We start from the raw sequence: 14085 nt of genomic DNA on the forward strand, positions 1-14085 counted from the left end.
ACAAGTGGTTTCTTCAAATTTAGCACAACTTTCCACTTTTAATGACTACCGCAGTATCATAATTATTCAATCCCTTCACAACAAGTGTCTATAGAACCTCTCTGCCATATAACATGATGGTTGATTCACCCAACATCTTCAAAGGGATTCTTGAAAAGTATAATATCGTATGTGATGTAAATTAGATTTAATGGAGAGGAGATGCTCATTCAGGGATGTATGCTAAAAGCTATATTTCGAGTTGAGAAATAATTTTTCTGCAGATATACAGTAAGTCAGTGTTATCCAGCTCAGTCCCCTACGGCATTTAAAGTATGTTTCCTCTGAAATTCTGAAATCTACCTCCTAAGTTGTGCGATACTATTGAGAAAACCTCTTGGCATAATTATTTAGAGCTTAGACACGCTTTAGCTAGCAATTTCCAACATAAATGCATTAAAAAATGAGATTATTGGACATCAACGTTCCCCTAGATTTCTGTCTAATCGCTGAATCCACCAAAATATTGTTTGTGTCTTTCCTATATATGTAGTATTATTGTGGGTAAGAAACGCTACCTCATAATTTGTTTAGTTGCTAAAGTTATACTGTTACATTGTTTCTTTTGTTTCTATTTCAGTGTAATTTCCCCCTATTTGATATGTTGTAACAAACTAAGGCTACGTTCACATTTGCGGTCCTCGCCGCAGCGTCGGGCGCCGCAGCGGCGCCGCATGCGTCATGCGCCCCTATATTTAACATGGGGGCGCATGGACATGCGGCGCACTTGCGTTTTGCGCCACATGCGTCGCTGCGGCGCCCGCGTCGGTGCGCAGAGGACGCAGCAAGTTGCATTTTTGCTGCGTCCAAATTCAATGAAAAAAACGACGCATGCGGCGCAAAACGCAGCGTTGTGCATGCGTTTTGCTGCGTTTTTATTTGCGTTGTGCGTTGCGGCGCCGACGCTGCGGCGCACAACGCAAATGTGAACGTAGCCTAAGTTCTTCCTATGCAGTTTCCCAAGGCCCCCCTTTTCAATCTCACCCTCTTTGTTAAAAAAACAAACCCCACAATTCCCAACCTACTTAACGCTTTCCCCTTACCACTCTCCCCCTTGTTATTTATAAAAGTTTAAATAAAATTTATTGGAAAATAAATTCTGAAATCTTACAGCCAGTGCCTGAGTATCGGGCAGCATGTATCAGCTCACAGGTTATTTAGGTTTTTCTTTTCCTCTGGATCAGCACTATAGGAAGAAATTCATTTACATGTGCATTTTTCAAATTTACCAAATATAAGTATGTATATTCATTTTCCCTAAAAGGCTCCACTGAGTTTTAATTCTGCCATTGTACTTGTGTTTTCTATATTAGTCCTTATGGGTGTGGATGTGTGACTTACTATGTGAATAAATAACTAAAATGAAATCCAACAGTATATATGCTGCCCGACCCAAGGGCAACATGATCAGACACTTGCTGTAGGATCTCAGGCAGGTATGTTTGACCCTGAAACATTGCAGATTTTTAGAGGAAAACATACTAAAAGCAACAGGGAACCTAGCCACACAGTAGACTTGTTGGATAGTCTGGTCCCTGGCAGCTCCTCCCCACCTTGCTTCCTAGACTGACCAGTATCTTACTTTACATGAATACGGGGACAGATCTGTAACTCCATGGGAGTGGGCATGGAGAAGTACGTTTTTCTTGGCCATGTCACAGTATTTCAGAGTCAAACACACCTGCCTGAATTCTTACAGCCAGTGCCTGGGGATGGGGCAGCATGTATCAGCTGTCACGTTTCCTTTAAATTCACTAGAATTTGTAGACCGTTGCAATTTCTTCAATTTATATGTAGCCTTAAGTTATGAAGTGTGAAACCTTTTCTTTCATATTGATGTTCCTTAACTGTAGTTTTTCTTACTGTCTATGCATACAACGTGACCATGGACATAGCTATTCATAGGGTCCATTATGGCCTGTATAAGTGCTAGTGAAGTGCAAAACGGACGTTGTCCGCCATGTCTCACATTTTTTTCTGAAATCCTTGCATCTGCATTTGCAATATTAGCACTATCGCACTTTATGATATTTTCTAGGATGTTAAGAAAATAAAAATGGCCTGATTTACCTGCAGACTGGGTGAGTGCTGCCATTCCTTCTTCTCCTTGAAAGCTTACTATGTGTTTTGTATCTTGCACCACGCTGAATAGGTCTGAGCACAAGGTTATGAAATAACTATATGGGTCATTCAGACACTAAAAAAAGTCTTCAGAAATTTGTGCCATGACAGTCTTCCTTGCATATGTCACTTACTGTACATACCCGTTGTAAACTATGGTCTGTAGATTGAAAAAGGGGATTTTTTTAATTTACTGGTCAGATTAATCATGCAAATATATTGACAATTCAAAATGGTTGGCAAAGATTAGAAAATAAATCTGTTCTCTTTTTATAAAACAGAGCCATTCTGTCCAAATGTTGCACTGGTGTTGCAGTTCAGCCATATTTAAGTTAATACATTTTTTTCAGCATATTTCAGTATAGCTGACACTATAAACAGAATATATAGATTGGTAAATATTTAATATATGGGTATCACACCCGACATACACTATCTGCTCACATGTGATGATTACTTAGAAAGAATAGATTTCCATTGGGTAAGATATAAAAAAATATGTTTTACTAACTGCATATATGGTAATGTATTTTTAGATGATAAAGTCACCTGTAGTTTTAGTCTGTACAATATCATTCAATCTAAAAAAAAAAAAACACAAAAAGTGTGATCTCACTGTCTGGTTATTATAAAATGGATGTCAACACATGTAAAGAAATTTTCAATGTTTAGTAGAGCGATTGAACACATTCTGGTAAAGTCATGAAAATCTGACCTTTTCAAACTAATCGACTGAAAGGATTCAGATCTGGCAGCAACAAATGTAGAGTGTTCTAGATTAAACTATAAATAAGAAGTTTTGCTCTCCAGAGCAATCAAACATTTTTCAGGTCAAGTGTACAATGGGTTAGCAAAAGGTTACTTGCAGTAAAAGCAGCAACACTTTATTTTTACTATTTTGGCTTAATATTGAATTTATCCTCACCATATTTTGTTGAACGTGTTTATTTTTTGGAATAATAGGACAATATATATGGGACACAAAAATTTGCATGTACATGATACTCAAGGTGTAAAGTTGTCAAGTGTGTGTATGCAGCAGAAAGACATTAAACAAAATGCAATATGCACCATAACTATATACCGTAATTAATTGGTGCTGATGGTAGAAGTTCAATAGAAAGGAAATGTGATCATTTTTGGATCCGTCACCAAATTGCACAGTAAAAACTGCATTCATTATAAAATAGATCTCTAATACCAGATGAGGCTGGTGTTCTTATTTCAACATCATATTAGAATGTAAGCACAACGCACCAGCCCATTTCCATTATACCAAGGATGGGCAACACTCCAAAATCAATGAAAGCATACTGACAATAGAGTTATTAAACTCCACCTAGTCATGAAGCGTTAGAGTTTAAAATCAATACCATTATTAACATAAAAAAGACACACACAGTTAAAAATGCCTCACAATCAGAAATATTAATAACATGACAGAGAACAGCGGAATAAGGGTTATGCACATCCAGACAAAAAGATCAATCTTGTTACGTTATATATGTAACATGTATTTCTACCACAGCAAAAATCAGTTTTTTTAAAATGACAATGCAAACCAATAACTAGAGGGCCACATCACCTGAAGGTGCCAACACTTACTATTTATTCCTATATCCTTCTAGTAACGCCAGGAAAAAATTATTACACCGAAGAAAATGAATTGTTCCTCCGTTGTATAGGGCAATTGCCCAGCATTAAATATTGCATTAATCTCAATATAATATGCTCCTGAGCCCCATAACCGCTCAAGAACCTGGCCCAGTCACCAAAGAGTCACCCGCTAATTATGCGTGTTTCACAGGGCAGAAATCTCACCCGGATGCAGGAAAAAATCAGCCAGACCAAAAGACTCTGGCCCATCCCCTATTGCACCTCCCGTTCGGCCCAAATACACATCACAGTGGAGAGTGAAAATAAATCGATACGATATCTTGTCTAATACATATTACCTGGATGTGTCCGCCAAAATACCAGCCTCGTGGCACACTGAAGCTCTGTTACGGAGGGCCATTGATTTTAGACTCTAACGCTTCATGACTAGGTGAAGTTTAATAACTCTGTTGTCAGTATGTTTTCATCATATTAGAATGACTGCATTTGAATGTTTTGCCCTTTGATGTTAAAGTTACCGTAGTTTTGTACTAGTAAAGCTAAAACTGAAATGCTAATTTTAATATCAGAAAAAGCTGGACGTATAATAATATCATGCAGGAAGAAGTTTAAAAAGGGTTACACATTACACAACAGTTATATAAAGAATATAAATTATTTGTCTATGTCATATTGTCCCTGGGAATCTTGGACGGAGGAGAAAATGCTGATATTGTAGGAAACATCAATCATGCCAATGTGTCTGGAATGGCAGCACTAGTCCTCACTAGTCTGGACAAATTTAGATATGGTAAGTTGAAGTGCAAAATTGATTTTGTACAAATATATGCATTAGCTTTAAAAAATATATTTTAATTAGGATGTTTAAAACTCTTGAGGTTGCTTTTAAAGTGTCTATGGACATTTTGTAAATGCAATGTATATGATGTATATACACTTTTCAATGTTAAAATTGCAATACAAAGTAGTAAAAGTTAAGGAATTAAAAGTTGTAGACCACATGGGCAACACCATGAGGAATGTCCCGCTAGTCATGCTCTAGTGATTATGGTGTGGGGTTGTAGAATGTCTGGTAACCAAGCTCCTCTAATCTTCAGAAAACATGTTGTAGCTGCAATTGTGAGCATCGTGTGTAGCTTCTATGTGCTACTATTCCCTGAAGGGTCTCTAGACTTATCTCACACTCATCTAGGAGATATTTGGTCGGCAAATACTAAGGGAACTTGAGCCGTGCGTCTTGGTGATATTCGTCCTAAAGTGCGTTCAGTGTGACCGAACATTCTACAGGCAATTAATCTTAAATGTAGAATGATAGCATTCCAGGTAATGCAAGTGGATGCATTTCTCCATGTGGTGCTGACACTCCATACTAAGTAAATCAAGAAGTTTTGAAAATAATATTTCCATTTGGTCACCACCTGGGATTTCAATAATTCCACAACTTTTCCTTCTTTGCGTTGCAAATGTAATTATATATATTTATATATATTTGGGGGTATATACACATCTATATACAAATATACAGATCATTATAACATGGGAGTACATAAAACAATGGTATATGGAATATTTCTCACCAGCAGCCTGTAGTTTCTTTTTTTTTCCTTTCTGCTGGTTCTTTTTAGTGTTTGATTAATAGTAAGTAGTAAATATTATACAGGAAAGGAGGTTTGAAAACTGCTGTTTGGAGGAGATCGGAAGAGGGCACAATGAAGAATATTTCGTAATAGTTTCTAACAGTCTTAAAATGCATCACAGTTATCTTTGTGCTTCATGCTGTTTAATCAGTTCATGAACGGCCATGATCCCCCTTTCTTAACCAGGCAGGTTTTCGGGCTTTGTTATATAAGCATTTAAATACTATAAAAATTGTTCTCATTTGGATATTCAAATAGTTTTTGCCTTTTTTCCCGATACACGGATATTTATTTTTATGTCTTTTTTTAGGATATTGAGAAAATATGTAAAAAAAAAAGTAATATATGTCCATTTTCTAAGGAAGGGGGAGATTTTGAACATTACATTTTTTTGCTGATGATTTCCCCTGTAACTAGAGTTGTTATATTAGCTCCAGTTACAGGGGAATTTCAGCCTCCTGACTATATAGCAAAGCTGATTGGGTCACCTACGATCCTACAGTTCCTGCTCCTTACCTATAACCAGCAATCAAATGTTCACTGTGTCCAGAGGAAGAAGCACTGTCAATGTTTACTAATCTGTAGACACAAATGCTGGTTCAGTTCTGTATATACAAAGATTAGGAAGGCAAACATGGTAATAAGCAATGTTTCTATTCAGTCTGTGAAGTCAGCCTGTGTCTGACAACCATCTCCCCTCCCCCACAGTTGTCTGATCTGTTTGTACATTAGTTGTGTTTACATGTGCATTTATATTTTCCATTTATCTGTTTGTTTATATACACAATTTGTCTGCTCTAAACATGACTTTGCATCCTATATATTAATGGAATACATTTCTCTAATTCTAAAAATAAAGATCAAATAGAAACCTGATGAACTCGAACTGGATGCAATTTCTGCTTATCTGTTTCATTTTTCTATTCTAAATATAACAGACAAACAGAAAAGATAATGGGCATGCAAAGAAAGTTTAAATTGGCTTAACTCATGCCAGAATGTTGTACCAAGACGTTTAACCCAATATTTGGTGAATTGTAAATTTTTTTTTTAAGCCATGCTCCCCACTCATTTCTGCTAAGTCTCACTCCTTTCAGCAAAGCTGCATTCCTTGTTAGACAAGGTTCTAAAAGACATGTAAAAACACAAATTCAATATGGTAAAAGTGATGAAAGATACATTTTTTTTAGCAAATTGTTGAAGAATTCTGGCACATGTAGCTTAAATAATCACTCTATGTGTAAGACAGTGTTTTGAAGAGAAGGACTGTAAAAAAGTGAAATGTCTGATTAACTACAGCATTACAGTTCTGAAACTGGACCATCTCTAAAGCACATGTAATTTATTACAGATGAGTGGAATTAGAGCCAAATATGACATATTTCACTGCTAAATCTACTGGAAAAACGATGTGCAAAAGGTGGTGTCATTCAGTTGCGCTGCTGATAAAAGTTTGATGGTCGAGATAAAATCAAAGGAATTTAATAGTGTAGGCTTTACAAGTCAACGCATTTCAAGGTTCTGCACGACCTCTTCCTCAGGACAAACACTTATGTTTTGGGTATGAATATAATACATTAAATGTGGCCAAAATATAAATTAAGACTAATGGATTTACATTATTATTATTATTATTATTATTATTATTATTATGTGAGCAACTAGACACAAGTATTGCACTTGAATTAAAAAAAGATACATTTTTTGCAAAAAAAATATATAACTTGCTGGAAAGAATCTACGCTTCACATGCAATTTTCTTGAATTTCTGAAAGATGTTGTAGGTTACATTCCCTATATATACTGTAAAATCCAGAATCCAGAACAGTATCATTAGGAAACATTTTCTATCAGTTTATATCTACAAATGCCATAATATAATGACAAGATCACACCCGTAATTTACATTCTGGGCGGCACGGTGGCGCAGTGGTTAGCACTGCAGCCTTGCAGCGCTGGAGTCCTGGGTTCAAACCCCACTAAGGACAACATCTGCAAAGAGTTTGTATGTTCTCTCCGTGTTTGCGTGGGTTTCCTCCAGGTTCTCCGGTTTCCTCCCACATTCCAAAGACATACTGATAGGGAATTTAGATTGTGAGCCCCATAGGGGACAGTGATGATAATGTGTGCAAATTGTAAAGCGCTGCGGAATATGTTAGCGCTATATAAAAAATAAAGATTATTATTATTATTATTATTCTGTCTTGTCAGTATGCGACCCAAAACTCTGCATGGTTTTATCCCCAAATGTATTTTTTAAATGAAATGTAATTAATTTGCTATAATTTTGATGTGTATTCACATGTATTAGAAATTAATTTTTCATAGAATAGTGAGTTCTAACCTTGGCTACGGAACAGATGGTTACTAGAGGTGGGTGAATGCAGCAAAATTCAAATTTGCCTGTTTGCACAGATTTTCCCAGTAAATTCAAATTTCCGGAGAAATTATTCTCCACAAACTTAGTGTCTCTTATTATTCTCCAGTCTTCCAAGAGCCCAGAGCAGAAAGGACTAGAAGAGTGATGGTGAGAAGCAGAGGGAAAATGAATATTAGTAATTTTTCTAATTTTTAAACTTGATGGCTATTTATGATTCAGAAAAAGAGTGGTCAGCTGCCGCTATTTTGCTGTATCCGCGCAGGAGTGGATAAAAAAAAAATCAGCATTTTGGCAAATGCGGATTTTTTAAAATATAGTGATGAACGAGTATACTCATTACTCGAGATTTCCGAGCATGCTTGGGTGTTCTATCTTGGGCGTGCTCGTATATTATGCTTGTGTCGCCGCAGCTGCATGATTTGCGGCTGCTAGACAGCATGAACAAATGAAGGGATTGTATGTTTGTTACAAATCCCCACATGTATTCAGGCTGTCTAGCAGCCGAAAGCAGCTGCAGTGACACAAACATAATCTATGAGCATGCCCAAGATACTCGGAGAATACCCGAGCATGCTCGGAAATCTCGAGTAACGAGCACACTCGCTCATCACTACTAATATTCAATTGTAGAATTCAGTTGCTCTCAAACATATTAGCTCATCCCTAATGCTACCTGTTAACAATTAGTGGCTACAGTTTAAAGTTAAGACACCTATTATAATGTGTAGTATTATAGATTTTCTGAGCAGTTGGCCAGTTTACAAATCAAACAAGAATCCAAGACTAAAGTTAGTGTTCATGACTCCATTATTCCATTTTTTAAATGTAATACTTTCTTGATTGGAAGTGAAATAATTTTGTTTGAAAAAGAAAATAATAAATAAGGCTAATGTCATGTAAACAAAAACATTTGCATCCAAATGATGCTTTCATAAGTAAAGCAAATTATAGTCTAATAGTGGTTTTAAGAATCAAAACAGTAATTTCATGCTTCCCTAAAAAAATGCATAAAATGTGTCAACCGTTCCTCTAATATGCAGTTAATATGCTAATTTCTGCCTTTAACAAATGCGTAACAGCAGCTAAAAGCACAGCAGCCAGCTAAACTGTATTGATGATAACATTAAATTGGCAACATAATCATTATTTTTTAACATGTTGACATAATAAAAAATATATTTTACAGCTTCAAAAGCATCAAGATCTCCATCTTTCATCTCTTTTGATAAACAGGACTGCACTTTTTTTCTAGACCTACTGTACTATGAGCAATTGCAGCTTTGAGGATGTAAGCTAACTGAAGCAGATGCCAGCTACAATAAATCTAGAAAATGTAGTGGCATTTTCAGCCAAGTATGCTTGTGCTTTGAAATCTTGCGGCTTGCATTAATGAATCTGAGCAAGACCATCGTCGTCTTCTCCGTCACACATGAGTGCAATTTGTAGAGGGTGGGGTCTCCATTTTGTTTTTCATTTCCTTAGCATCACTTTGCATGGAATCGCAGCCTATCTGACATTTAAATACTTGCTTGTAAGCTTTTCGGAAATTTTCAGACAGAAAAGCATAAATGATAGGATTCACAGAAGAGTTACTGTAAGCAAGGCAATGAGCAGTTATTCTGAAGACAAATGAGGCCTGAGTGAGAGGAAAGCTTCCAAATTCTGCCCAGAGATGGATCACATGATGGGGGAGCCACGATATTCCGAACACCACCACAACAACGAGCACTGTTTGAGCAGTCTATAAGATAAAGAATAAAGAAAATTAATATTATGTATCATCAAAACAACAATGATGATGAAATGTGTAAATAATCAAAGTCCAAAATAGCTATTACTGCAAGATAGACAGAATCTATAATATAACGCTGGAAGCGTCACTCTGTCTGAAGACTTTATAGACTGCGCAAGCGCGACGCACCTGAGCAGTCTGGACCTTACGGAGTGATTCAGTACAGGTGACTGTGGTATGCGTAAGCACTGAACGCATACTGCGATATTTCTGGCACTCGCAGCTCTTCCTGTGTTCAACGGTCACGTGTTACCGCTCATTAAAGTAATGAATATGGACGCATATTCATTACTTTAATAAGCGGCACCATGTGACCGCTCAGCACTGGAAGGTGCTGCCGGCCCAGGATGACTGAGAAGCAGGGACATGCCAGGATGGGGTGAGTATAAATGGGGAGGGTGAGCCATGCTATATTCACCTGTCTCCATTCCACCGCCACACTGTGTCTTCTGCGTCTTCTGGCTGTGCGTCTTCTGGCTGTGACGTTCAGGTCAGAGGGTGCGATGACGTGGTTAGTGCGCGTCCTCTGACTGAACAGTTACAGTGAGAGGACCCCAAAGACACAGCAGCACGTGGTGGTGGAACGGGGACAGGTGAATATCGCAAATGTCGGGGGGCCTGAGCCAGTGGCGGCACCGGCACCTGACCCCCATATTGCGCCAGCGTCCCCTGCTGCTCAGGCCCCCGGCACCTCTCCTCCAGCGATGAGAGGTGAGTATGTCATTTTTTTTAAATGGAACTGGAGCAGCATATGGGGCATATTATGGTATGGAGCATCTTATGGGGCCATCAACCTTTAAGGAGCAGCATATGGGGCACATTATGCTATTGAACATCTTATAGAGTCATCAACCTTTATGAAGCATCATACGGGGCATATTATACTATGGAGCATCTTAAGGGGCCATCAACCTTAATGGGACATTATATGGGGCATATTATGCTATGGAGCATCTTATGGGTCCATCAACCTTTATGGAGCATTATATGGGGCATATTATGCTATGGAGCATCTTATGGGGCCATCAACCTTTATGGAGCAGCATATAGGGCATATTATGCTATGGAGAATCTTATAGGGCCATCAACTTTTATGGAACAGCATATGGGGCATAGTATGCTATGGAGCATCTTATAGGGCCATCAACCTTAATGGACCAGTATACGGGGCCTATTATGCTATGGAGCATCTTATGGGGCCATCAATCTTTATGGAGCAGCATGTGGGTCAGCTTATGCTATGGAGCATCTTATGGGACCATTATTAACCTTTGTGCAGCATTATATGGGGCATATTTTAATATGGAGCATCTTATGGGGCCATTATTAACCTTTGTGCAGCATTATATGGGGCATTTTTGGTATGGAGCATCTTATGGGGCCCATCATGAACTTTGTGCAGCAACTTATGGGGCCCGCTATGAACTTTATGGAGCATTATATGGGGCATATTTTGCAAGGAGCAACTTATGGGGCTCCTGATTCAATATGGATATTCAAGAACATTTAACCTAATGATGTCTCAGCGAATTTCACTTTTATTGATGCCTATTTTCATTTTTGAAATTTACCAGTAGCTGTTGCATTTCCCACCCTAGGCTTATCCTTGAGTCAGTAAGTTTTCCCAGTTTTTTGTGGCAAAATTAGAAGTCTCGGCATATACTTGGGTCAGCTTATACTCGAGTATATACGGTACCTATCCGGTATTGCCACGGGGTCTCTTCGGGCTGGAGGGCGGGACATGAATCCTCCGTTGGAAATGGCACATGCGCATAGCACATTTCAGGTGCCAGTTTGGAACTTACGCATCCGGGGATGAGGATTGTGGCCCAGGAGAGTTGTGGCATCGGAATTGGCACCTGCGCAGTCCACGCTTTCCAGCGCCATTTTTAGATACTGAATCTATTTACAAAATATATCAGCCGAGCAATCCAGCCACTTTCTACTGAATATATATACTGTAGAAAATACATCAGCGTAGCAAGCCAGTGACTTTTTACTGCACATGACAGAATGGGGGCGCTGGAAGGGAGCAGCACATTACAGAATGGGGGCATAGGATGGGGCAGCACATGACAGGATGGGGGTGCAGGATGGGAGCAGCACATTACAGAATGGGGGCGCAGGATGGGAGCAGCACATGACAGAATGGGGGTGCAGGATGGGATCAGTACAAAACAGAATGGGGGCGTAGGATGAGAGCACCACATGACATTGATGGGGGCGCAGAATTGGAGTAGCACATACCAGGATGGGGGCAGCACATACCACAATGGGGGCACAGGATGGGAGCAGCATATGACAGCATGGGGGTGCAGGATGGGAGCACCACATGACAGGAAGGGGACACAGTATGGGAGCAGCATATGACTAGATGGGGGCGCAAGATGGTAGCACCACATGACAGGATTAGGGCGCAGGATGGAAGCAGCACATACCAGGATGAAGACCATATACCAATATACATGCTCTCTACCCAGGGGTAGAACGGGTTCAATAGCTAGTATATATACTGTATATCAACGCTGAGATCTCATCTCCCAAGACTTTGGTGCCGAGATCTCCATCTGTGCATGCGCCGCTCCTGGCTGGCAGCCATTTTCTGAGAGTCCAGTCCACCGCATAGGAAACCATGTAACTGTGGGGGCTCTGGACTTTCACAAGATGTCGGCAGAGCCCCCACAGCACCGAACACCTGCAGCACTGAACACCCGCAGGGGCGCCATGAACTGCTTATCCAAACACCCCCTCATCCCAGCCTGCGGCCTGCAGCAACACTCCACTCTTGCCTTCTCCAGGAGCAACCCTGGGACCCCGCTTCACCGCAGCCACCACCCCCAGTAAGCAACAAGATGCATGGATTATAAGAAACACCACCATTTTATTAAAATAAAGGTTTTTTCCCTATTTTTCTCCCCAAAATTTGGGGTGCATCTTATAATCTGCAAAATATGGTATATCTAAAAAAAAAAAAATAGAAGCAGCACACCATTATTGGATCAATTCACATGCAATTTAATTGCCCATAGGGAAATGTTTTGGTCCAGGAATGTGGACCTTTTCTCAGGCTTGAGAAAGGACGTCATTCCGGGAAAGAAAAGTCGCCATATGGGCAATTAAATTGCACGTGAATTGATCCAATAACGGTGTGCTGCCTCCATTTTTTTCATATCATTACCTGGTTTGGTACGTACCTGGGGGAAGTTTTTTTGCACCTCACAAATATTTATTTTTTGTGCTGCTTTTTGTTCTCTTTTCTCTCTCTCTCTCTCTCTCTCTCTCTCTCTCTCTCTCTCTCTCTCTCTCTCTCTCTCTCTCTCTATATATATATATAGGGAGAGAGAGATACATAGGTGCATACAGTAGCAAATAAAAGTTTTGCTTTTTTAATTATTTTTTTTTAAGTGTAACTACTTCTATCTTGTCCAGTTGTTGTGATGACATTTTCCAGGTGATGAATTGAAAGTGCATGAAGTTGTCATCATGCAAGACATTCATTTCAGCCAAAATGCTTTAGAATACAGTTATGGTCATTTAATTACAGAAAACAGACTGCCTAAAGTTTTGCATATACTATTTATTGATCACAACATAGAGAAGTAATTTATTGCTAACAATGCCATAACTGAGTATTTTGTAGCGTAGCGACCTGCTTTACTTACTGCACCACACCGATGGGGCATTGAAGCCACTAGGCTATTCAAGATATCTTATGAGTTCTTGCTCCATTCCATCTGCACATCTGCAAACAATTCATTTTTATTGCTATGGTCACGGGCTTTAACTCATCATCCTTACTCATCCCAAAGATGCTGTCATAGGTTTACCATCTATAGAGGAACAAGAAGACTGCAACGTCTTATTGCTCCCACACCTGCACTGAATAAGAAGCACTTCACCTTCTTAAATGTTGTAAATTTCTATTGGCAGTGCAGGGGTTAATTTGTTCAGCTATGGGCTCTGCTAGTTAGGATCTCAGCTGTGCAATGTTAGCCACTCCTACCCTCTAGATTATCTGGGTCCTAACTAACACACATCCTCAGAGTTATCTTATGCTGCATGACTGGGAGGATTGTAGTTGGTGGTTACTGGAGGAGGCGTTTGGTAGATTTATCTGTGACCATTGCTTGGTTTTGTGAGTGTGAGAATCTCTTTTCTTCTCCTACTTTGGTTTTACAACATCCTCCACTCTCTGATGTAAACCTCTGTTATATGTAAGTATATATTTGTATGCCTATTTTCTGTTTCCTCTGTTTTTGTTGCCTATTTCATCTGGTTGGTGTACTACGGTGTGCACTGCTACTCACCTCTTCCCTGGGTGGTGGAAGGGTACAGGTGGAGGATGGATTCAGGAGATAAGGCAAAGTATGTGGCCTCCGAATCTTAACCTTCAGAAGTAACAGGGAGAGCTAGGGCACCCTCTAGCATTAGGAACAGGGAAGGAGCCTCTTGTCCCGGATCACTTAACAACAGAGTCGTGACAGGTGCTCTATAGGGTT

The 14085-nt window shown here is 39.4% G+C and overlaps 1 protein-coding gene across 2 annotated transcripts in view; it reads right to left on the reverse strand.

Moving 5' to 3' along the window:
* Positions 1–981: 981 nt before the first annotated feature.
* Positions 982–14085, reverse strand: part of GALR1 (galanin receptor 1) — a 581022-nt gene continuing 567918 nt past the window's right edge. Inside the window, exons 3-4 of one of the 2 annotated variants that reach the window (XR_013216992.1) lie at positions 7641–9535; positions 982–7323 (exon numbers count right to left, since the gene is read on the reverse strand). Coding sequence is in view for 1 of the 2 variants with exons in the window: in XM_077270066.1 (XP_077126181.1) it covers positions 9218–9535 (318 nt within the window). In the remaining variant the exon portion in view is untranslated. Of the gene's footprint in view, positions 9536–14085 lie in introns of both variants that reach the window. The other variant, XM_077270066.1, reaches the window with a different exon arrangement.

Source organism: Ranitomeya variabilis, chromosome 6 (assembly GCF_051348905.1).
Source record: "Ranitomeya variabilis isolate aRanVar5 chromosome 6, aRanVar5.hap1, whole genome shotgun sequence".
NCBI classification, from domain to species: domain Eukaryota; kingdom Metazoa; phylum Chordata; class Amphibia; order Anura; family Dendrobatidae; genus Ranitomeya; species Ranitomeya variabilis.